Source organism: Pistacia vera, unplaced genomic scaffold, assembly GCF_008641045.1.
Source record: "Pistacia vera cultivar Batoury unplaced genomic scaffold, PisVer_v2 Contig820, whole genome shotgun sequence".
NCBI classification, from domain to species: Eukaryota; Viridiplantae; Streptophyta; class Magnoliopsida; order Sapindales; family Anacardiaceae; genus Pistacia; species Pistacia vera.
Window position 1 is genome coordinate 361,517 of NW_022196691.1, and position 26,703 is coordinate 388,219.

Sequence of the window (26,703 nt, forward strand, 5' to 3'; positions counted from 1 at the left end):
GCTACCAGTAGGAGGTTAAAATGTATTGGAGTTTTTCCTTAATAGTGATGGGTCGACTTAAAATGACGGTTTTGCTTGTTTACTAAAGCAAAGGTTGATAAACGCGTTATAGGTAAAGTAGAGAAGTAGACATATTGTGTGTATGTGGTGACATGTAGTGTCCACTCTACTGATACAGAGAATCACACTTGAGGACGATGGCATGTAGTATCCATTGGATTGTGTGATTGGCTTGTTGGCTTTTTCACATTTGAGGTTGATAGTAGGAGCTATCAACTGGTGTGGATTAAGTTTGTTGGCCTATCTAATCAACTCATTTTGGCTTGTTCGCCAAAGTGAAGGTTTGAAATGGGTAGGATGAGATCTCAGTCCACTAGGAAAGCCAATGGGCTTTCCCGAGTTAATAGTGAGGGCTATTAACTTGAGTAAAATAGTGGGAGTATCGTTTAATAAAAGACCATATTAAATAATAATGAACATGGTAATAATGGTTACTTATTCTGCCCTTGTAGATTCACTTAAAATTGAGCAAAATGATCCCAACATCGCTGCTACAAATCATCGAACTAGGAGAGAAATGGAATGGTGAAAATTTTGTCGATTAGTATAGAAGTATAAACAATATACTTCAGTCAAACGATAGATTATACACCATTGAGCAAGCTCTATCATCAGACCTGCTGATAGTTCTATTCATGAGACTGGGTATGTATATGTGAAGCATACACATGATGCAAAAGCAGAAATGACTAGATACATTGTGCTTGCATCAATGGCACCATTACTGCGACAGCAGTGCCAGAAAATGGATTTAGCTTCTATTCTTCATTTTCTTCAGAGAAATGAGAAGCATATGGTGTCTAGGTCGTTATTCAGATGTAGGATGGAAGAGGGTACCAAAATTGGCGATCATATACTCAAGTTGACCGAGTATATGAATAAGCTTGAGATTTTGGGATATGGACTTAATGAAGGTTTAATGATACACCTAATATTACAGTCTTTGTCAGATTCTTATTCTCAATTTGTCTATGACTTCATTGAGGAATATAAACACCCTTTTCGAGCTTCTGGATTTGTTGAAGTCTATTGAGTCAGGCATGAAAATGTCAGAAACATTGACGTTGGTCGAATCCAGCTCAAGTGAAAAGGAAAGGGCTCAGAAGTTATTGGAAAGAACTATTGCAGAAATGAAAGGCATTTGTCCTCATTGTGGGAATCCCAGCCATTGGAAGGGTTTAAAGTAATTATCCCTGTTTTACAAACAAAGTGTATATATGAATAAATCAAAGACCTTAGGAAGATCTGAACATCATGAGGTTGTCTTCAACAATCTTCTCATCCTTACAAAAGACTAACGCTGATGGATAACCATGATTATACAAAGAGGATATGGGAGATGTTCCAAACAAATAGAGGGGTGTTCAAAAGCGGTTAACCAATTCGGTTAACCACTTTCTTGAACCAAAACTGAACTGGCTTAGGGGAAAAACTAGTTTTTCGATTAACCCAAAAACCGGTTAACCGCTTTGAAAAAACTAGTTAACTGGTTTTAAATCGGTTTTTCCCTTTTTATTGGGTAAACCTTATTTTTTTTAAAAAAAAAATTTCGAAATTAAATTGTAAACATCAACAATACATATCCAAATAATAATTAAACATTCATACATATCCATTGACCATAACTAACAATACAAAAAATTGATACAAATAAAATTTCGAAATTAAATAAAAATAAAAGTCCGTGATAAAACGTCCATAATAAAACAATAAAATAACTAAATAAGTCCCAATGGAAAATAACAAAAGAAATTGTGCAAACTTAGGGATTAAGATTATTATTATTATTATTATTGATTTAATATATATATAAACTGGTTTAAAAAACGGGTTTTCATTTTTATCCGAACTGAAAACCAAACCTAAAATCTGATTTTTTGAATTCTTTGAAGCTTAACCGAACCAGTTTTTTGATTAACTGATTTTTCGGTTCAATTATCAGTTCAATTTAGTTTTTGTATTCTTTTTAACACCCCTAGATGGAGGGGCATTGCCAGTTAATTCAATGAAGTATTTTCTTCAAAAGAGAAAAAAAAAAAGTTAAAAAGTAATTGAATGGAATAAATACTTTGATTTAATAGAGAAAAAAATCTAAAAATAGTTTGGAAATTAAATGCACTAAAAAAAAAAAAATTAAAAAAAATTATGCTATTTGTTTAATCAAATTAGATAAAATTTAAGATCATTGGTTCAAGAACATTTCAAAATAAACAACCCAAGGTGTTGGCATGGTGGTCAAAAAAATTTGCTCTCTTTATTGACTTCTAGGTTCGAAGCACCTTGAAGCCACCTATCATATTTGTGACTTACCCTGGAACATTAGACTTGTAAAGCGTTCAATAGGTCTTAAAGATTAATTGAAGTGAGCGCAAACTGAACTGAACATCCCAATAATAAAACTGCAAACTATACTTTAACCCCTACCCAAACCAAAAATTACAAACAATTAACAATACTGTTGGACCAGTAGCCTATGCAGCATGTCATGATGCGAGTTTCTTTTTATGAGAAAAAAAACAGGTGTTACAATAGTCAATCTCAACCAAAATTGAACCAATACTCAAGTATTCTATTATTTACTTGTATAAGGAGGCATTTGTCACACGAAGAAACAAAAATTTTACAAGCCTCTAAGACCAAATACATATTAACAGAAAAGTCTTTCAAAAGATATGTAAAACTTTGATCTCTCTCAACCAAATAAACTGCTTTATATCTGGGTACTAGTCACCACTTTCATTGATTAGATTTCCCAATTTAGCATGCCTGTTCCGTTCTGTTCGAATTCCTTCTCTCTATTGATTCATCATTCCATGATCATTTGACGCTGAACCACACTGTGACATGAAGATGCAAGCATTAATATTACAAATAACAGTGATGATGCTAATTAAAGAAGAAAGTAGGAGATAGTAATATAGCTCAGATGCTAGCTCACCAAGGAAATGTGAAAACCAGAAGACTCAGAACTTGTTTCATCAGGCAAAAGTTTCTTCTTGTTAGAAGTGCCTCAAAGAAGATTCTGCCCTTGAACTATAAAAAATGGTCCTTTACTGTTTTTCCCTTGAGTATATTCTCTTTTGATGAGTGACAGAAATTGTGAATTCTCAGCATATATAGGAAGCCACTGAACTAGTAAATCAACTCTGCATATTAAAGTAAATAACAGGATCACTGCATCAGAATCATACGTATCTTAGAAACATCAATAAAGGTGGTACTTTGTACTTGCACACGGTTTTCACACTCCTAATCACATAAAAACCATACATATCTTTTTGTTCACTACTCTCACACAATATGTGTACTAAAAATATTCTTATCCTCAACTCAACCATATATATCGGAAATATCAACAAATGAGGTACTTTGTACTCTTCGGACTTCCCAACACTTCTAATCACATTAAAATTATAAATTTCTTTGTGGTTCGTAATGACATCTAAATTTTCATCGACTTCTTCTATTTTTACCACAATGTCATGACGTAAGCTCATTTGTTTGAATGAAAAGCAAGAGGAGGTAAAAGAAAAACATACCTTCTTATTAGGAACAAGGGCATTTTCAACCCCCTCACTGCTCTGTTTCAACAGAGCATAGTTCCACTCATCCATCACATCTTCAATATCATAAGACGTGTCCTTGAGCCGATCTAACCAAAGTCTAACATTTCTCTCCTTCACTTGTCTTTCCTCAGCATCAAGGAGCACAGCTTGAATAGCTTCAAGATTGCTCCTGAGCTTTTTAGCTTCTTTGTCAACATCAACAACTAGCCTCCCCTCCTGTTGTATCGCTTCGGCAATGATTGAAGTCAGCTGCTCCAAGACACCAGAAATAATAGCTTCAGCCATTATCAGAGAAGGTAAATATCTGTAAGAAGCAAGAGCAAGAGATATATTTGTGAAGCTTTTGACATCCTTTGAATTCTTATACGACAAAACATAGAAGAAGCCTAGAAAGCATCAAATGTTACATGGTGGCAAGGACCTGCACACCTTCGATTGATACCAATAATTCAATAAAAATATGCAGAATTTAATGTTGATATATACCAAATCCGTTTAATTTATTTGAGTCAGTGATGGTAAGCCTGGTAGGCTGGCGCCTTGAATCATCTTTTGTTTGGTTTTATGTATAGTTGTATTGTAGTAATACTAAAGCAGAAGTTGTAAATGTATAATATTAATTCAAATTATGAAGAATTTTATCCATATATGGGACCCAAATCTTTTACTTTTCATCTGTGAGATGATATGGTGGTTCATTTCAGGCCAGTCACTGATAGTCAAGCATGGGATCTCTTGAGATTTCTTATGTAAAGAAGCCACCATAGTAGTTGGTGAATCAACTGTTGTTTACATTACTAAGTTGCATGGTTATCTGACTAAACTGCATACAAAAGCTTTGTCGGTTGTTACTGTTGAAAAAAAAAAAAAAACCCAAGTGTTGCAATTTATTGAGCAGTTGGGATGCGGTAGTACTAGAATATTTAAACATTAACAACTATTTCCAAATTCCAGATTACAAACAATCAACAATATAAAAAGCAAAGAACGCAACAAGCACATACAAACAACACGATATACGTGTTTGGCCGAGTAGCCTAAAGCCAAATATGATGTTGTTTTCACTCTACGAGAAAAATATGTGTTACAATACATTCGGAATTCTCTCACAATAGCCAAGTGTTGCAAGCTCACTCAATCTTAAACAAATTTAGTCATAGAAAGTTATCTATACCAAGTATAAAATCTAGACTCTCTACAATAAGCTCTCTCTTGTCTCTACTCTTTTTCTCTCAAGACTTGTCGCTTGACTTGTCTAAGAAGGCAATAAAACCTAGGACAAAGACAGTTTAGCACTTAATGACTAACATTCGCCAAATTTGAACATATATGCAAGAATGACATATTCTATGACATAACGATTAAGAGCAAATATATCAGAATTGGGGGGAAACGGGAGAGAAATAAAAGAAGAAAGAAGAAAAACTGATAAGAGATCAAAAAGGAAAACAAATATTTACACTGTACCGTTTATTGTAGATTATATTGACAACGTTCCGTGAGTGACAATAATTTCCAGAATTTTATTCCTTACCAGTAACATTTATACTTCTATCTCCATTGAACAACTGAAATTAAATACATGAAAAACTTAAATTTCTCAACAGAATTTACCATTATGTTCGAATTCCTTCCTTTAACATTTCATGATTCCATGACCATTGGATACTGAAGCACTCTGTGACAAGAAAAAGCTGGTATTATTTAGAGGATTACATATGACAGGTGATGATGCTAATTCAAGAAGAAAATACGAGATAGAAATATAGAGCTCACCAAGAAAATGTGAAAACCAGAAGATTCAGCACTTGTTTCATAAGGCAAAAATTTCTTCTTGTTACAATATAAGTGCCTCAATGAAGTTTCTGCCATTGAACTATAAAGAATTGGTCCTTCATTGCTTTGCCCTTTTGTATTTCCTCAACTAATGAGTGAAAGAAACTGTAAATTCTCAGCATATACAGGAAGCCATTAGTAAATCAACTCTGCATATTAAAGTAAATAAGAAAATCAGAAACACAACACTGAAATGTGCTTTCTGTTTGAACATCATTGATGTATGCATATTGTATTAGTCAGAATGCACAGAGATTAGTGACAAAGCATAACCAACCATTGGTTGAGTTTTGTCGACTACTCTCCTAACGCCATTCTTCCTCTCTTCCCAAACCCCAAAAACTGATGAAATTTTGAAACTAAAAACAGAAAACTACATATTTCTTAGTATTCATATAAAGGAACAATTATTTAAAATATTATCAGAAAATTGATGTATGAAAAGTGGGTTGTGACCTTTAAGGAGTACAGACACAGCTATACAAAACGTTTCCTAGTGTTGAGATAAAGTAGAGTTGCTGCGCTTGAGATTGGTGTAGGAGCAGAAGGTGTTTCTTAAAATAGGAAATGCTGAATTTCCAGCTTGCAGTTACACCCAGCATGATACAACAGTCTGTAGAGAACAAATTTCTTAACACGGGTACTTGCCTCACTGCATCAAAATTAACATATCAAAATCAAGTTGTGTATTAGAGAAAGCATGGCCTCACAATGTCATACTAAGTAAAAATAAAAGGAAAACAAACCTAGAATGGGTCCTCAAGAGTTTCATAGAGGAAATTTAGTGTAATTAGATAACCTTCCTGATTAAAGCGCAATCCAACAGTAAGAGAAAGCAAATGAAAGATTGAGTATGGAAAAAAAAATTAATTTAGGATTTGAAAATGTAACTCTTATCATTTTCTCGAAATATTGTTCTAAAAATTGGTGTTGGAAAATGCTCTGTTTTCAGTTTTACTACTTCACAATAGCCCTGAAAATCCTGCAAATCCTTGATGATGGAAGCTCACCAAATTCCAAATGTGAAGACCCCGGAGTGAGCGCTTGTTTCATCCTGCAGATAAAACTGTTATATGCTCTCTAATTAAACATCACGAACAAAAATTAAATCAGCATTGAGAAAGCATAACTAACCATTCATCAATTTCTTTCAACTACACTGATAATGCCATTCTTCCTCTCTTCCATAACGCAAAATGCTACACTACAAATAGAAAATTACATGCCTTGGAAGAAAAATTTCTGTAGAAAATTGAAGTATGAAAAGTGGGATTATGACCTTTAAGAAGTACGGTACTTTGAGGCCTGTCAAGTTACCAGAATGATAGAAAATTCTGTAGACAGAATTTAATGTCTGGTTTCGAAAAGCTGAAAGAGAAGAAATGCTTAGTAGATATAGGGAAGTTTTGGTCAAGCAAAGGAATGCAACTAGAACCTCAATCTGGCAACTTCTGTGATATATATATCATTTTTAACCTTGATTCTTCAGCAAATTCAGGACATCTTGCCTCACTGAATCAAAAATAACATATCAAAATCAAGTTTTATTAGAGAGAACATGGTTTTCCAATGTTCTAAAAAGTAGAGAGAGAACTAGAAGCAAACCTGGAAAGAGTCAACAAAATTTTAAAGAGGACATCCAGTGTAATTTGATGAAATGAAGAAGAACAGAAAGCAGCATTGAGAAAGCGTAAACAACCATCAATCAAATTCTTTCAACTATTTTCTGATGTCATTCCTCCTCTCTTCCATAACGCGAAATGCTGCACTGAGAAAATAAATATTTGATGAAATTTGTAACTATAAATAGAAATCTATATGCCTTAGTTAAAAGTCAAAAAGAGGTTAAATATTAACAGAAAACTGATGGATGAAAAGTGGGGTTATGATCTTCAAGAAGTAGGGATACACAAGATACTTCCTTGTCTGTCAATGTTGTCCAACATGATACAAAGTTCAGTTAACACAATTTGATGCCTTATTTTACTAAGATCAAGCAGCGCTAATGTCTTAACATAGGTAACTTTTGGTCAAGAAAAAGAATGCAACAAGAACCTCAATCATAGGTAACTTCTTAATACATCACATTTCAACCTTGATACTTGTGCAAATTCAAGACATATTAAACTTTCCTCTCTGCATCAAAATTAACATATCAAGATCACGTTTAACAGAATAGAACATGGATTTTCAACCATTATTAATGCTGTGATGTTCAATCTAGTTTAAACATCCAAAAAAGAAAAAAAAAAAAAGAGAGAGAGAACTGGGAAAGCATGACCAATTTTATTAGTCCTCTTGCATATATAATCTCCTATATTTATCCCTTCTCTCTTCCATATTTGTTCTGGGGTAGAAATTTGCATGCCTTAGTATAAAAAGTAAAAAAATTGCATAAACATTATCAGAAGATTAATCAATGAAAAGTTGTGTTATGACTTAAAAGTATGGACATCTCCCATAGAAAATACTTCCAGGTTTGTCCCTTTTTTTCAGCATGATAGAAGCTCTGTAGATGAAATTTAATGTGTTGTTTGAAGAAATTTGATGGAATTTTAAACTTGATTCACTGCATCAAAACTAACATGAAAAGGTCAAGTTTGGTTAAGGAGCAAACTAGAAGTATTAAGAAACAAACGTACCTCACTAAACTATCCTAGTAATTCATAGAGGGAATTCTATGAAATTGGAGAAGCTCCCTGACATAAGAGAAAGGCATTGACAGTTATTTAACAGGGCAGTTCAACATCATCCTTTGAACTTGTTTTGGGAAAATGCTCTGTTTAATTGTTTTACTTGATGAAAAGAAAATACTTTATAGAAAACTCAAAATATAACATAGTGCTTGAGAAGAAAATGATTAACTCTTCCATTTGAACTATTACATAATTTTGGTTCATGGAGTTCTTCAAAAAGCAATAAATTTTGAGAAGTTGATGAAGGAGTTCTTTTTCAAAATTTAATATATCACTAATTGATATTAGTAATAAATTTTAAAGTTCCCGTATAAAAATTCAGAGAAAAAACAAAATCTGAGCATGATGAGATTACATGGACAGCTAAGACTACACCAAGAGTATACTGGAGATGTTCCAAACAGATGGAGATGCATCGCTGATTATTTCAACAAGTACTTTGATCAAGAGAGAAAAAATAAACAAATTATTAAAGTGATGAATTATTCAATCACAAATTGGATGAAACAAAAAGGAAAGAAAAAAAAATTTACCTTTCATTTTTCCCTTCAAGGGTGGCCTAACATAGGACAATCCTCAATGGATATATCTAATGTTGTATTCTGAACAAGGTGGTTTGGTAGTGCTTTCAATTTGGGGCAGCCATCAATTTTCAAAGAAAAAAAACCATTCAATCAATAGCAAAAACTTAAGTGTTTTCAATGGGTTCCATTCCCAAAAATTCATTACTCTTTCCGCACTCTCCATATGCTGTATCTCTAAAGATTCAAGGGATGAAAATTTTTTCAAGAAAGGTAAATGCTTACAGTTTATGCAATGACAAATTCTTAAGTGCCCGAGGTTGGTTAAGGACATCATGCAGTCGGCGAAAATAGTGTTGCCTCTGTAATTCCATTGCCGTAATTTCTCTACATTCAATGGTGGATGTAAGATTTCAAGAAGTGATTTGTCATCCTCATGGATTAGAAGAGTTTATGTTCATTCCTTGTAACAAAAAATGCTGTGATATACTTTCAAATTAAACATCAAGAAATGAAGAAAGAAAAGAAAGCAGCATTCAGAAAGCACAACCAACCATTGATCGAGTTCTTTTGACGCTATCCCTCCTTTCTTCTATATCGCAAAATGCTTCACTGAGACAATAAACATTTGAAATCTGAAACGATAAATAGAAAGTTGATGTATGAAAAGTCTTAAATAAACATTTATGACCTTCAATTTTTATAGATAACAAATGTTTTAAATCAGGAAACTTCTGGTCAAGAAAAAGAATGCAACGAGAACCTCAATCTGGAAACTTCTTCATACATCATATTTCAACCTTGATTCTTCAGAAATTTCATTATATCTTAATGCTTCGCCTCTGCATCAAAATTAACATATCAAAATCAAGTTTATTTGAAAGAAGAAGGATTTTCAATGTACCCACTAAGTAGAGAGATAAGCAAGGAAACAAACCTATCTCAATGAGTCATCAAAGGATTTCATAGAGGGAATCCACTGTAATTTGAGAAGCTCCCTGATAAAAGAGGTATCCAACAGTAAGAGAAAGCATATTATAGATAGAATCAGTTTTGAATAAAAAGTAAAGATTTTACTGAACCAGTAATGATGCTGTGATGTGCGGTCTTGTTTAAACATATAGCCCAATATGTTTGCGGTTGTAAGGGGCATAACTAGGAATTTTTTCTTGACCGGGCTAAATTTTCAAAAATCTAAGCCTAGCCCACTCTATGTTCAGCCCTTGGTGGCTGCAATGGATTGTGGATGATGATGGTGTTGGAGTGTGCTGGGTGGGGGAGAGGGTGTGCTTGGATGGGGAAGGGGGCAGTTTGGTGATAGAGGTTGTTTGGTGAGTGGGTGGGTTAATGTTACTGGGCATAGGGAAGCGAGGGTATTAACGTCATTTAAGACGTCTCTATCAAAACTAGCGGCAAAACACTGACGATACTGTAGGGGGTCTTCAGTTAATATCAATACCACAAGGGCTTTTAATCACACAAACTTCAGGGTGTTTTACTTGATGATAAAAGAAAACAAAGTGTATTTATGAATAAATCAAAGAACTTAGGAAGATCTAACCATCTTGAGGTTGTCTTCAACAATCTTCTCCTCCTTATACAAGACTGGTGATAATGGATGGCCACCATTATACGGAAGAGTATATGGGAGATGTTCCAAACAGACGGAGGGGCATTGCCTGTTCAAATTCTTCCTTTGTATCAATTCATCATATCATGATCATTTGATGCTAAAACACACACTGTGACATAAAGATGCAAGGATTAGTAGTATTTAAAGGATTACAAATGACAGTGAAAATGTTAATTCTAAAAAAAGAAGGAAGTAGGAGATGAGAATATAGATGAGATATGCTACTCACCAAGAAAATGTGAAAACCACAAGATTTAGCACTTGTTTCACCAGGCCTGTCGTTTTTTTCCAGTAGGATACAAAGTTCTGCGGAGGAAATTTGATGGTTGGTGTCAATATGCTCAAAGAGAACAAATGTCTAAACATAAGAAGATAAGCGTCAAAGAGACCTCAAAGATTTCAGAGAGGGAATTCAGCGTAATTGGAGAAGCTCCCAGACAAAAGATAATCCAACAATTAGAAACTTAAAATGCTAACTAATCTCAATACCCATAAACAAGATATGACCGTCATGAGATTGTCTTCAAGTAAATCAGCAATGACGCATCTATGAATGGAAGAGCTTGTTGGAGATGCTTCAAACAGATGGAGGCGCATTCCTGATTATTTGCATCAGAAATATTCCGTCAAGCTCTTCCAAAGGGAGGCAAATGCTTACATTTTATGCATTCATGGAGTAGTAAGTCCGTGAGCTTGGTTAAAGACATCATCTAGTTGGGCAAAATAAAGTTGCCTCTATAATCAGCTAGCAATAACTTCTCCAAATTTAAAGGTGGTTGTAAGATTTCAAGAAGTGCCTCCTCATCCTCATTTATTCTCTCTCCTCCATCTTTTCTGAAATCCAAAGACAAATGAAGGAGGTTTTTCCGATTCTTGAGCTCTAATCTTCTAGCCTCATCCACATTTGATACATTTCCCAACTTGTGTATGCACAAATCATCTCCATATAGGTTGATGTTTTTCAAATCTTCAAGGCTACATGCTTTGTCATCATTACTATCAACTCCACTCACAACGAACAACTTTAAGGTTTGGAGATTAATCAATTTTTGAATTCCCATTGGGATGTATCTTAATGACCAGACCTCATCATTTTCTAGATGCCTTAGATTTATTAATTTTCCAAACCCTTGAGATAATTCTTCAAGTTTTTGACAAAAACTAATGTCTAAAGTTTGCAAATTATATAATCCACATAATTCTTCAGGAAGTTTTCTCATTTCTAATTCTTTCAAATCAAGATATCTCAAATGTATCAATTTTCCTATCTCCTTCGGAATGTTGTCAATATTATTTCCAAATTGCCTCACTCTTCCACCAATACGTAATGCCTTTAAACATGTCAATTCATCAAATAATTTTGGTATGATATTACAAGGCAATGAATGCTTGAAATCTTCAAGATCACGTAAGAAACTACGCAACCTTTTGAGACTACAAATTGAATCAGGAAATGGAATCCCTTCATCAAATGTTATCATCAAGTGATAAACTTGCTCATGATAAGAGTTTATGTTTGGCTCTTTAAAACCATGAACTTATATGTGGAGACATTCATTCTTACTCAGGAACTGAGCAAAGTCATGTACTAAATCGTGCATCTTACATTCAAAGATATTATTGTGATGGTCTTTTTTAAACTCTTGGAAGAATGAGCATGATGCTAAGTAGTCAAAATACTCTTGACCAGCTATCTCCATTACTTTATTTCCTTCTTTGAGATAATCTTGAGCCATCCATAATTTAATCAAATAATCTTTTCTTATGTTATGGTCTTTCGGAAAGATGGCACAATATGTGAAACATCGTTTTATCTTAAAAGGCAAATCATTATAACTCAATAGTAGAGGACCAAAAATATCTTTTTCACACTATTCAAGTTTCCACAAATCACTATCAAAAATATTTTGCCACTCTTATTTAGTTTTTTTAAAGCGCAAAAGACTACTTATAGTCTTTGCAGCAAGAGGCAAACCCTTGCACTTTTTTAAAATTTGCTTGCCGATCTCTTCTAGATATTCACACTCCTCTTTAGACCTACCAAAAAATGCTAATTGGCTAAACAACAACCAACATTCTTCACCAGGCAATTCTTTGACAGCAATAATGTCAATCGATTCCATCATACGTGCCATTGATTCCTTACGTGTATTAATTAAAATTTTACTACCATAGAGACCATTCTTCAAGCAATAATATAATGGCTCCCATTTTTTGTAGTCATCTAACCACACATTATCCAAGATAAGCAAAAATTTCTTTCCAGCAATAGATCTTTTAATATGCTGAAAAAGCGATTCCAATTCACCTAAATTCTAAGAAAAACCTTCTAGAGCCTCAATGATTGCTTTGGCTATCCTATATTCATCAAAAGGTTCTGACACACACACCCACATTACTTGATCAAAGTTGTTTATCACCTTATTGTCTTTAGAAGCAAATTGAGCAAGAGTTATCTTGACGATTCCCCCCATCCCTATAATAGAGATGATATGGGGGTGGTGCTCACTACTCTCACACAACATATATACTAAAGTATTCTTATCCTCAACTCGACCATATATATTGGACACATCAATAAACGAGGTACTTTGTACTCGGTCGGACTTCCCAACACCTCTACTCACCTTAAAGTTATACATATCTTTTTGTTTCTCAATGTCATCTAAATGTTCATTGACTTCCTTTATTTTTATTTCAATGTCATGAAGTAAGCTCATTTGTTTGAATGAAAAGCAAGAGGAGGGAAAGAAGAAACAAACCTTCTTCTTAGGAACAGAAGCAGCTCCCTCAATTTGCTGTTTCAACATGGCGTAGTTCCACTCATCCAACACATCATCAATGTCGTAGGATGTGTGTTTGAGCCAATCTAACCAAAGTCTTACAGTTTTCTCCTTCACTTGTCTTTCCTCTACATCAAAGACCACTGCTTCAATAGCTTCAAGATTGCTCGTAAGCTTTTTGACTTCTTTGTCGACACCAACAACTAGCTTCACCTCCTGTAGTATTTGTTGACCAATGATTGAATTCAGCTGCCCCAAGACACCGGAAATAATTGTTTCAGCCATGATATAAGAGATGGTAACTGTTTGAATGATAAAAATGCTAGAGAGAATTGTGAGATATGAGATTTGCTTGTAAGTGTGAAAATGTTTATATGTTTTCAATTCTTTATAAAAAGTTGTAATTCAAAGAAGGAACATAAAAGATGATGTGAGTCGAATATGCTTGGCCCAACACTTGGTTTTTCTCAGTCACCAAGCAATCACCATATGATGTACTAGCAATAATTAGGATGCTTTAAAGGTGGTTAAGGCATGGAATATAGCTTTATTTCCTTTTGGTAATTCATTTTCATTGCTTTGTTTTATTCCCATTTCTCAAAGTAAGAATCTGATGCGAGAGTGGAAAGCAAGTAAATGGAGATCAAAAGAAAGATATTAATTCTAATTTATGACTTAAGAAAAAAATTAATTTTGATACTTTCCATAAGCAACAAGATAAACCCTCAAAAGGACCTCAATTTTACCAACTACCCTTAAATTTCTAATTCTATTACATTACTGATATGTAGCTTGATTACAAAATAAATACTGCCCAAGAAAGAATCAATACTGCACATGAAAGAAATTACAAATCAAAAACATGATTCTGAGATGCGCTTCTGTCTAAGCATCAAGAAGTGAAAAAGAATAAAGATTATTAGTGAGAATGCATTATAAACCATTAACTCCATATTAATTGAGTTATTTCGACTACTCTTCGAACGTCGTTCTTCTTCTTTTCCTTAATGTAAAATGTCGCACCGAGACCATAAATGTTTAGCAAAATTTAAAACTAGAGGTGTGTTTGGTTGGGGGTAATCCCTCATCATTGAGGTAATGTCATCTTATATTACTTGATTACCACGTTTGATAGTCAAGTAATATAAAATTCCAATAATCTTCCAAAATCAATAGTAATTACTGTTGGTTATATAAGGGATAATCTGATTACCTCTATTCCTAGTTAGTAAAAACGCGTATTATACGCAAATTATACGGACAGCCGTATAATTCGCGTATAAAACGCGCGTATACGTATTTTATAAAATCTGTCGTATAATTCGCGTATAATAAGGTTTCCCATATAATTCGCGTATAATTCGCGAATTATTCGCGAATTTTTGAAAAAAAAAAAACAAAATCTCACACCCCCAAAACGACGTCGTTTTGGTGGGTTTATACAAAAAATAAAAATAGATCTGGTTCAGTCCTCCTTCTTCAGTTCTTCGACAGTCAGCAGTGCGCCGCAAACAACCATCAAATTCACCTTGAAAATGAACAAATCCATGAAAACATTAAACTAATAGTGAGAGAGGGAAAACAAGAATGAAGAGAAAGAAGAAAAGAAATTAGAGGAGGTGGCCCTGCTAGAGTTCGTAGTGGTTTCGAAAGATGATGAAGGTGGGGCGCAAGGGTTGTTAGATTTTGGGGATGAGGGAAGGTGCGTAACCCCTTTAGTTTAGACTGAAATCTTTGTCTTTTTGAGCGGCAAAGCGAAGAGCAAGCAAGGGAACAAATAGTACTGGTAAGTTTGAAAGCCTGAAAGAATATTGGGGGTGGAGGATTTTGTGGCGGTGGGGTGTGGGAGAAGGATAAAACGGGCTGGGGGAAATATTGGGGTTGGAGGATTTTGACTTTGTGGCGGTAGGGTGTGGGAGAAGGATAAAAGGGCTGGGGCAATTTTATTTTATTTTTTATATTTTTTTTTTTAAATTTGATTTTTTTTCTTAATTATTAAAAATGGTTATTTATTAATTTATACATTTTATTTTATTTTATTTTTATAAAACTTAACTTTTCTTTTATTTAATAACCTGATTTTTAATAAAAATATAATTTTTAATAGAAATTGAAGATAGGAGTTTAAGTGACTAATTTCCAAGTTAATGAAGGTAATTACCATCTATTTGTATTTTAGGGCTGTAAGTAATATTAACTTTATAATAAAATTTGTGCAGACTAGACTGACAAGAATGTCTTTTAACCATTAAAACTAACGTAAGAATTTTAATAATGGGTGGGAAAATGTAGATTCGCCAAACTTTGGGTTGAGAAAATGTCATTCAGCCTATTAAAATATGTGACTCTCTATTATTTAATTGTAAAATAAAAATTATTTCTTATATTCAAATAAATAAATATACTATATAATCCAATTTTAACCAATAAATAAATATACTTCAAAATAGTTTGATTATAGTACTAGATTAATTTTAACCCTCTTATCCCAAGGCCTGAAAAATAGAAGAGGGCTCATCACTCATCAGTAGCGTTAAAATTATCACATCTCATAACCCAATTCTGTTATGACTTATGTGTTTAATTTGACACTATAGTTGAATCTTGGCTAAATATTATGTTTGAGTCTGGAGACTATAATTTGAATATCAGTTATATATTGTGTATTTGTGTTATTGGTTAATTGAATACTTTGCATTTGAAATGTTATGTTGATTTTAACCAGGTAGTCCATAAAAGTGTTAAAACTAAGATTGATATTGCCGTATTTTTCAAAACGTATTATTGACAATACACCGTATTAAACCCGTATACACCCGTACCGTATTTTTTCCGTATCCGAATTTTATGACCGAATTTTTATAAACGTATTTTTTACCGTTTACCGTATTATACCCGTATAATTCCCGTACCGTATTTTTGCCGTACCCGTATTTACTAACTAGGCCTCTATTTTCTTAGGAATTTTAAGATTATTTGGAAATCTTTATTTTTTTTACAATTTTACCCTTCACTTTTGGACAATAATGCCCTTATTTTAAAATTAATTTACATGAACCTTGCCATTACAATTTTATTCCAAAACAATTAAAGTTCTAGACAGTAATGCCTTTGTTTTTAAAACAATTTACAAGCCACCCAAGAGGACTACTGGCAACTGACCACCACCACCGACCACTGGCATCCACCATCAACCAACATTGCCGGAATGGCGCATGATCGGTCGGATATTGCTAGCCATGCACTGATCTGGTTGACCTAATGGCCGTGGATCTGGGATTTTTTGGGTTGGGTAGCCATTGATATTAAGCCTGATCTGGGCTGATTCCGACATCACTGTCGACCCCAACCACCACCATCTTACTCCTCTCCTTTTCTTCTTCAAATCCCACCACACCCCATCACCGGAGCTACCCCTACTCGCTGACAAAGCCCACTGTTTTTCCACACAATTTCATTTTTCTTGGCGCTTTTTCGATTATGTTTTCTACCTAGAAATCACCCCCACTTGCACCGATCGACTCCCCTTCACCTCGTCTTCAAAACCCCCTCAAAGAACATCTTCGTTGCATGACAACCGACGTTGGTATAGGTAGCGAGCAATGGCCTGCGTGGGTGGGGTGTTTTTGTTAAAAATTAAACTTTTATGTGGCTGGGTCGTTTTAGCAAAATCTCAAACGTAGGGGGTTAAAAAAATGATTCAAAAAATAATAATAATAAAAATAATATTATATTAATATAGCATATCCACCAATTTATTTCTCACAACCAAACATATCAATATGTAACACCCATCAATTTATTCCAACCAACTAAATATATTTTTCTAAATATTCCCAATAATCTTTAAGGTAATCTATCTTTCTATTAATAATTAATATAATATTTCCAGTAATACAACATTCACTTACTCAAACGTACCTAGGAGTAGAAAACTACATGCCTTAGTATTAAGTAAAAAGCACTTCAACATTATTGGATAATTGATTTAAGGGAAGTTAAAAAGTATAGACATAGGCTATGCGAAATATTTCCAGGCCTATCAACTTTTTCCAGGAGAAATATAAAGTACAGCCGGGAGAATCGGACGCCTGGTTACAATAAGCTCAAATAGATCAAATGGCCTATTTATACAAAAGCATAGTAACTATCTCTAAAAATCACAAAAATCATTCTGTCTGGGATTTACGTTGTTGAATTCTCAAAAATAGTGTTGAATAGTATAATACTCAAAAGCAAAGATTCACAATCCATTACAAGCATAATTTCACTGTAGAACCCATGTCAACCACCATGGAAGCCATTATGAAAAACCCGATTATAACAAAACCCAAATCTGATTATCGAATCCTCCCAAGCAACCAACCATCGGCAATCTTCTATCTTCACAATGCCAAAATTACAAAACAGGCTCCATGACAAAAAATGAAAAATAAAAAATATCAAACCACCACAAACTAACTAACATTAGGGCGGCTGAGAGCATGTTTTTTTCTGTTTTGGGAGGATAGGATGGGATGGGTGGGGTGGGTCAGTTTTGTTGGGGTCAGGTTGGGAGCAGTGCGGTGGACTATGCGGCAGCTCGCGACGGTGGGGTGGGTACTGGGTAAGCAAAAATTGAAAATAAAATTTTCAATGACCTTTATCATCGTTATTTTTTTGGGTTAAATAAAGCAATCATGGGAGTACGTGGTTTCACCTTTATCATCTTACCTCCGCTTTGCAGTTTTAAGGCGGTGTTGTAGTCTTTAGATTCAATACAAAAATCTCCGGACCCGGATACTGAAGGCGATTTTGGAGATTCATTGAATAATATTTTTAGCTCTGGTTATGTTATAACTCTGCAACTATGACAAAAATTGCAGGCACGTTGCTGGAAAGAGAGAATAATAGAGGATCCAATCAGGCAAGAAGGCTCCACGATAAGAGATCATCATATTGGGATGATCTTCCGCAAGAGCTTCTTGAGATTATTTCTAAAAGTCTAAATATAGTAGAGTATCGAAACCTTGGTCGCGTTTGCAGAAGCTGGAGATTGTTTTATTCAGAATTTAAGCAGAGTTTTTTGACATCTCATTCACCACTTGTTGTTCATGCATCAGCCCAGGTTAACAAGTACTGTTATTTCTTTGACATAGCTACTGGAATGGAATACAAGAGAAAGCTGCCTCGATATATTTGGGACTTCAAGTTCTGTCTTGGTGTTTCAAGTGGGTACTTAAATCTTGTTCTGCCTCCAGACAGAAGATGTTTCAAGGGGTTGTTTATGGGTTATAAATCCTTTTACAGGACATCAAATCCAATTCCCTTGCATGCCCCAGCCTCCTTGTATTATGGATTATGATTGTGATAACCATGGCATCTTTGCTTCCTTTGGATCTCAAGGTCAAGATTTTCTTATCATGATTCTTTCTAAGTATGGCTCAAGCTTGCAGTTCCTTACTTGTATAGATAAGCAGTGGAAAGAATACCATTATGTTAACAAGGGTTGGCGTATATTGGACATAATTGTTTTTTATGGTAGGATATATGTTCTAAACAGTGATTCTCAGATTGGGATATTCAACCTGAGATGTTGTGATTTGAGGTTTTTGGAACTGAAATCTGCACCTTATATCGGCGTTCATTTTGATAAGCAGGTTAGGTTGGTGGCTTCAAATGATCAGCTATTTGTAGTTGATTCTCCTGAACTTTACAGAATCGACTTGTCAAGGATGTCCAATTGGATTTTCGTTGCCAGAATCAACTAGAATATAGTGAAGAACAACAAAACCCTAAGCCTCACGACGCAAGCGATCAGAGGGGCCAATGAGTCGGGAACCAAAGGGGTTTGGACGACGGACGATGGGGAAGGTGATGGAGGTGACCAAGGGATTCCACATCGTCAGAGACAACCCAAATCTGTCAAAAACTGAGAGGGTGCACAGTCATCAAGGGTGTTATTGAAGTAATTTGAAAATAAGATCGTTAATTTTACAATTTTAGTAATTTAGGGGTTAAAACATAATTTATTAATTTATTTGTTAAGGGCATTATGGTAATAGCATCCTCTATAACCTAAAAATTGCTAACAGTGTTATTTTAATGGTGGGAATCTATAATAAATGAAACTAGGGGTATCAAGTTGGGATTTCGCCAAACCTTGGGTGGGAATATGTCATTTAATCGTTGTAAAATAAAATCTTGCTATACTTTTTTTTTTTTTTTTCACACGTACAAAGAAATTTACAAAGATTTATTATACAAGATGATATAGTAAAAGTTTAATAGAAGAGTGAATATGATAAGTCTGACTTTTTGTATTCACTCTTTCATTTATCTCTTACCACCTCACTTATGTCTAACATTATTGGTTTTTTTTTCTTTTTTTTTTTTTACATAGTATGCACATATGGATTCTAGTTGCTTCATTGATATTATTGGGTCCATGAAGTTTCAGGTCAATATTGTATTAATATTCATATGAGGGTAATTTTGTAAAAAAAAAAAATCAAGATACTTTATTGATGTCTTCTTCGATGTTTAGGATCATTGTCTTCTTTAATCTTAGGAATATCACTTGATTTCTATATTATAATTCATTATTTTATAAGTATTAAGATTTATATTCATGTTTTTAGTAGTATTAGGATTTACATTTATGTTTCAATAGTATTAGTATTTCTTAGTTACTTTTCCTAGTAGAATTCTGATTAGCCTATTATAAACAGCTTGTTATGTTTCAAGTTCTTCATAATTATCATCAACAAAATTTATAATATTTTTCTTTTGGAATCATTTCATCATGGATTCAACATCTTCCATGGATTTACTAGAGCGTATCTAGTGCCTATCGAATTTTTGCTATGTCATTTTCAATTAATGGTGCTTTCAATATATGGTTGTGGATTCCGAGTTCTCGTTCCACATGACTCAAGAGGGTAAATGAGAATGGTTGACACATATGGGACTCAACAAGAAGATGAAGCCTTAATGGGTAACAACGAAAAGGTCATCGATTTAAAATGAACACAAAAAAATTATAAAAATAACTAATATTTTGATTCTATTTTGTATAGGGATTATGTTAAAAGTCATCAAAATGATTGAACAAACCTTTCTAAATCATATTTCATGCTAATCCAATTATTAACTAAAATCAAAGCAAACTTCGAAACCCTAAAAAATTCTAACCGGTGCTTTTTAAGAGAAGATAATCTAAAAGATCTTTAAATAAAATGAAGAAAAATTTATTTAATACAAAAAGTGATACATCATTAAATGATGATTATTTCAATACATCCATAGGTCTACAATACTGGGTGGCAGTCAATTGAAACTTTTGAGTGTATTATTCAAGGGGTCATATGTTCTATTCTTTCGGTCCCTAATAAGGGTAGTCACTAAAGGGCTTACTCAGTCGTTAACTTCAAGGTCTCAGTGTATTAGTCAAAGTGCATGCAAGCTACTTGGACACCCCCGATCATTAAAAAAAAAATTATTTTATTTACATCAAGTAAAATAATTTTTCTTTTCTTTTTCATAGTAACAAGGACCATTGTTCATTTGAGGCCCTCTCGGGCAAAAATCCTGAATCTGCCACTACCTAGAGGGATTAGTCGGCTAGTATAAACTGGATCGAAGACCAATCTACAATATATTTCACTTTTTATTGCTATTGTTGTTTGTTTTTTAAATTCATGACATATTAATCACTCTTTTATTAAACTAAAATTGAAATTTAATGACACGTGCAATTGTTTATTTTCACAGGGAAAAATAAGAGAAAATTTAACTCCCAGGCCATCCCAAGTTTCCATTTAACAAAATGGTCATCAAAATCTTTTTGATTTTTTTTGGGTTAAAAATATGTCGTGGCACACTTAAATGTAATTAAAACAGCAAAAAGGATTATAGTGAAAAGATTTAAACATTTGTGGGTTAAAGTATAATAAAGAGAAGTTGATTTAAAATTTGAAAGGCAAAACACATTTCTCTCAGCTTCCCTTTCTCACAACAGGATTCAGACGTCTTTCTCTCTCTCGTTTTTTCTTCCAATTTTTTGCAATTTCTCAATTTCTTTGCTCTTTGCATTTTTGTCATTCCTTGCCATTCCCGATTAAGTTATAATGGCTGAGATCCTTAAAGAAACAGAAAAAAACTCATCAACTCCCCAAATTGTAGGCACCACTAGGTCTACCGAAAATGGAGAAGAAGAAGTTGTGGTGGAGTAACTTCCGATGACTGAAGTTGCTCCACTAGGAGAGGAGACGGCATCGACGGAAGATATTCTATTGGTAGAACAAGGGAGGGCAAGAGTTGAAATTGAAACTGAAGATGAGGATGCCGACGCAAATTCCAAGCGACCAAGAGTAAAAGCAAAGGATCGCTTAAGCGATCTGGTATATGACAGAAGATCGCTTAAGCAATCTGGTATAAGCGATTTTAGATCGCTTAAGCGATCGTGCATCTAGGTAGAAGTTGATTCTGCTTCGTACATGATCACTTAAAGCAACCAACGTTAAAAGCAAAGGATCGCTTAAGTGATCATGCATCTGGGCACTTATTTATTGTCTTGTTCATGATCGCTTAAGCGATCGTAGATCGCTTAAGCGACCAATAATAAAAGCGAAGAATCACTTAATCGCTTAAGCAATTGTGCATCTAGCCAGAAGTTTATTCTGCCTCAGACATAATCGCTTAAGCAACCAAGGTTAAAAGCAAAGGATCGCTTAAGCGATGAATAAATCGCTTAAGCGATCGTGCGTCTGGGCACTTATTGATTCTGTCTTGTTCTTGATCACTTAAACGACCAAATGTAAAAGCATAGAATCGATTAACAAATTCCAAGCGACCAAGAGTAAAAGCAAAGGATCGCTTAAGTGATCTGGTATATGATAGAAGATCGCTTAAGTGATCTGGTATATGATAGAAGATCGCTTAAGTGATCTGGTATAAGCGATTTTAGATCGCTTAAGCGATCGTGCATCTAGGCAGAAGTTGATTTTGCTTCGGACATGATCGCTTAAGCGATTATAAATCGCTTAAAGCAACCAATGTTAAAAGCAAAGGATCGCTTAAGCGACTATGCGTCTGGGCACTTATTTATTGTCTTGTTCATGATCGCTTAAGCGATCGTAGATTGCTTAAGCGAAGAATCGCTTAAGCGATACACTAAATCGCTTAAGCAATTGTGCATCTAGGCAGAAGTTTATTCTGCCTCAGACATGATCGCTTAAGCGATTTGTAATTGCTTAAGCGACCAAGGTTAAAAGCAAAGGATCGCTTAAGTGATAGAATAAATAGCTTAAGCGATCGTGCGTCTAGGCACTTATCGATTCTGTCTTGTTCGTGATCGCTTAAGCGATCTATGATCGCCTAAGTGACCAAGTGTAAAAGCATAGAATCGCTTAAGCGATAACATAAATACAACCAGATCTCTTAAGCGACTAAGTCTAAATACACAGGATCGCTTAAGCGAGAAATGAAATCTCTTAAGCGATCCAGTGTATTTGGATTATTTTTATTGTATTTCACTAGATGGTAGCGCTAACGCTATCTTAGACATATAAGGTGTACGATTCATTCAGTGGACCATGACCATTATTATATAATTTAAATTAGTTCTTTAACGGCTATATTAAACTATATGGCGTAGAATGTTTACGTCTATATTAAACATATCAGGTGTGACGATTCGTTCAGGGGACCATGACCGTTATTTTTTAATTAAATTAGTTCTTTTATGGCTATATTAAACATATATGGTGTAGAATGTTACATGTATATTAAAATTATCAGGTGTACGATTGTTCAGTAGACCATGAAGTTATATATTTTAATTAATTTTTTACGGCTATATTAAACATATATGGTGTAAAATGTTTACACTATATTAAACATATCAGGTGTACGATTTGTTCAATAACCATGACCGTATATATTTTAATTAAATTAGTTCTTTTACGGCTATAAACACATATGGTGTAGAATGTTTACGTCTATATTAAACATATCAGGTGTACGATTCGTTCAGTGGACCATGACTGTATTATATTTAATTAAATAGTTCTTTTACGACTTATTTAAACATATATGATGTAGAATGTTTACATCTATATTAAACATATCAGGTGTACGATTTGTTCAATAGACCATGACCGTATTATATTTTAATAAATAGTTCTTTTACGGCTATATTAAACACATATAGTGTAGAATGTTTACGTCTATATTAAACATATAAGTGTACGATTCGTCAGTGGACCATGACCGTTATTATATTTAATAAATTAGTTCTTTTACGGCTATATAACATATATGGTGTAGAATGTTACAGTCTATATTAAACATATCAGGTATACGATCATTCAGTGGACCATGACCGTTATTATATTTTAATTAAATTAATTCTTTTATGGCTATTAAACAGATAAGGTGTAGAAGTTTACATCTATATTAAACATATCAGGTGTACGTTGTTAATAGACCATAACCGTTATTATATTTTAATTAAATTAGTTCTTTACAGCTATATTAAACACATATGGTGTAGAATGTTACGTCTATATTAAACATATCAGGTATACGATTCATTTAGTGGATATGACCGATATTAATTTTAATTAAATAGTTCTTTACGGCTATATTAAACATATGGTTGAGAAGTTTATGTCTATATTAAACATATCAGGGGGACGATTCATTCAGTGGACCATGACCGATATTATATTTAATAAATAGTTCTTTTACAACTATATTAAACATATAGGTGTACGATTCGTTCAGGGACCATGACGTATTATATTTTAATTAAATTAGTTCTTTTAGGTATATTAAACCCATATGGTGTAGAATGTTTACGCTATATTAAACATATAGGTGTACGATTCGTTTAGTGGACCATGACCGTTATTATATTTTAATTAAATTAGTTATTTTAAGGCTATATTAAACATATATAGTGTAGAATGTTTACGTCTATATTAAACATATCAGGTGTACGATTCATTCAGTGGACTATGACCGTTATTATATTTTAATTAAATTAGTTCTTTTACATCTATATTAAACATATGTCCATAAACATGAAAAATAAAAAATGAAGTAAATACCTTTAATCGCTTAAGCGATCCCGTCTATTTAGCCTTGGTCTATAGAGTGCAGAGCAGAATGGTTGCAGAGTTTAATTTATACAATATTATATTTTTTTATATACTTTCTGCCAAACTAACAAAAATAAGAATAACAATAGATTTTTCAGTTTTATGTACGGTGCTGATTGACAAAGACCGAAGTGTTCTTTTACCTTCTATTGAAATGAAAAAAAAAAATTAATAATAAAAAAAAGGACTAAATATTAAATAAACATTATGGAATAAATTTATTACCAAAGTATATAGCTTACTGCATCGCTTAAGCGATCCAGTATGTCGCTTAAGCGATCTAGTACAAATAAGCCTGAGTTTTAAGCGATCGGTACCATATGCCAGACTTATACTAAATGCTTAGCGATCTTCTGTCAATACCAGATCGCTTAAGCGTCTATCAGATCCAAAACATATTTTCAGCCATCTCCACCTACATCGGTGCTATCACCCCAGTATACTCACAATGCAAGAAAATCAACAATTTCACATCAAATTGCTACATCAAACACAACCCAACAACCTAAACAACAAAATCAAAATCATAACCCAAACCCATCCATTATTAAATCTTGTAAATCTAAATATAAGATATAAAGAGGAGATACACCTACTTAGACGAAATTTCAGGAGGAGGAGGAGGGGATCTTTGGCAGAGAAGATGTTAATGGTGGGAGAAGAAGAAAGTGTTAATGGCAGAGGAACAAGAAGATATGAGGAATGAGGAAGAAGAAGTGTAGAGGAAGGAGAGAAGAAGAAGAAGATGCGAGGGAGAAGAGAGTGTAGACGAAGCTAGAAGAAAGAGAAGAAGATGCAGAGGTAGAGATGCGTTAATGGGGAAAAGTGTTTGGGTTTGTTGTAACAATTTTGGGTTGTGGGAATATGTATAATTTTGAAAAGATTACATAATACTTCATAATCTAATAAATACTAATTACCCTTAAACAATAATATGACTATTAAGTTAACACTTTAAAACTTGATAGCTTTTAATTAAATGTAAACTTGAAAAGTACTTTGAGTAAACTGCCCCGAAAAATAAATAGCAAGTGTTTTGGATGAATAGAGCCATCGTGAACTACATCGTTTCACCGACATCTTCCCAGAGAAAATTTAGCTGCCGGTGCATCCCAAGTTTGGATTTAAGAAAATGGCCTTGAAACTGTTCATCTTTTTTATTAATTTAGAGAAGATGACGTGGCATAGTTAGGATTAATTAAAACAGTAAAATGGGTTAAAATGAAAAGATTAAAACATATGTGGGCCGAATCAGAAATAATGAAAGTTTAAAATTTGAAATTTCGCAAAACAAGCCCCACAACTATCACCTCGCTTAATCGAAATTATCAGTTCAAAAAGCGATTTCTTGAACGAAAGGGAGACGCGATTTTTTCCAATCGAACACCTGCAAATTTGCACCCTAAATCAATTTCTTGAACCCTAAACCAAATACAGTCACGATTTTCAGCGATATAGTCGCGATTTTCGATCAATTTGTTGAACCCTAAAATCGATTTCCTTAACCGTAAACGAAATCTATGCCATTTTCGGCGATACAGTCCACATTTCCGATCAAAACTGCAAACTTTGACACCAAATTCATCCAAAACCATGAGTGACAATGACAATGAGGAGGGAAGGCCAACGCCACTTCGAATCCTAGATTCGGTGGGCAAGCAGTTCAATGGCTGTCCGGTGGTCAATTGACCAGTGAAGGTGGTCCACACATAGAGGAGACGCCGGCGGCACAAGAACAGAGGGAAGAACCAGCAAACGGGTCTGAAGACGAGGAGTCAGGCGAGAGAATTCAGGCCAGGAGGAGGATTCCGACGAGAATTCAGGCCAGGAGGAGTCGTCGGAGGGTCCAGGCGACGAGGAGGAGGCGGCGAAGATAGGGTATGTAGTTTGGGAATGTTGCTTGTACTTTCGCTTAAGCGATCATTTGTATCGCTTAAGCGATTATTCTGTTTACTCGTGATCGAGCCATGATCGCTTAAGCGATAAAAAGGATCGCTTAAGCGATCTGAGATCTGGGCAGATGATTCGCCTAGACCTAAGATCGCTTAAGCGATCATGAGTGTTTACTCTTGGTCGTTTAATTGATCTTAGGTCTGGCAGAATCACAGCATAATAAGCGGTCTGTTGTATCGCTTAAGAGATTCTCAGTTAACTCTTGGTGCTTAAGCGATTTAAAATCGCTTAAGTGATCTGCATGAGGCAGAGTAAAGATCTCTTAAGCGATCCGAGTCGCTTAAGCGACTACAGTGGTTTTGGTTTATTTGTTGCTGACCTTTATTATATCGATTGTGCAAATGTGGCAAACCGTAAACGTAAAGAGTACGAGTTGGAGCCTATAAGTGAGAAGGGACCCTACTTCCCTGCAAGGGTGACGGTGAGGTCGAGCTAGGAGGTTTTTGACAGAATAAGGGCCATTTTAGTAGAATGAGGCATGGTGAAAGAGATTTTGGTGGCACTTGTTTCG

General features: G+C 34.3%; 2 protein-coding genes across 2 annotated transcripts; one reads left to right on the forward strand and one right to left on the reverse strand.

Annotated features, from left to right (window-relative positions):
- Positions 1-11,022: 11,022 nt before the first annotated feature.
- On the reverse strand, positions 11,023-13,380 carry LOC116117690 (putative disease resistance protein RGA4). The gene is made up of 3 exons (XM_031403708.1): positions 12,639-13,380; positions 12,387-12,536; positions 11,023-11,774 (listed from the first exon to the last, which is right to left on the reverse strand). Exons 1-3 carry the CDS (start codon positions 13,378-13,380, stop codon positions 11,023-11,025), a joined length of 1,644 nt encoding a protein of 547 aa, XP_031259568.1.
- A 4,564-nt stretch (positions 13,381-17,944) lies between these two features.
- Positions 17,945-18,845, forward strand: LOC116117691. The gene is made up of 2 exons (XM_031403709.1): positions 17,945-18,305; positions 18,385-18,845. The coding sequence occupies exons 1-2, from the start codon at positions 17,945-17,947 to the stop codon at positions 18,843-18,845; spliced, it is 822 nt and encodes a 273-aa protein (XP_031259569.1).
- The last annotated feature ends 7,858 nt before the right edge of the window (positions 18,846-26,703 follow it).

Bases quoted from the DNA above. Each gene is read 5' to 3' on its own strand.
- LOC116117691 (XM_031403709.1), top strand. From the start codon at position 17,945: ATGACAAAAATTGCAGGCACGTTGCTGGAAAGAGAGAATAATAGAGGA. The intron at 18,306-18,384 runs GTGGGTACTTAA...ATCCTTTTACAG, and splicing joins GTTCTGTCTTGGTGTTTCAA to GACATCAAATCCAATTCCCT.
- LOC116117690 (XM_031403708.1), bottom strand. From the start codon at position 13,380: ATGGCTGAAACAATTATTTCCGGTGTCTTGGGGCAGCTGAATTCAATC. The intron at 12,537-12,638 runs GTTTTTCTTAGA...ATGTGTGGTTAG, and splicing joins AATCATTGAGGCTCTAGAAG to ATGACTACAAAAAATGGGAG. The intron at 11,775-12,386 runs GTTGGTTGTTGT...CATTTGATGAAG, and splicing joins AGAATTGCCTGGTGAAGAAT to GGATTCCATTTCCTGATTCA.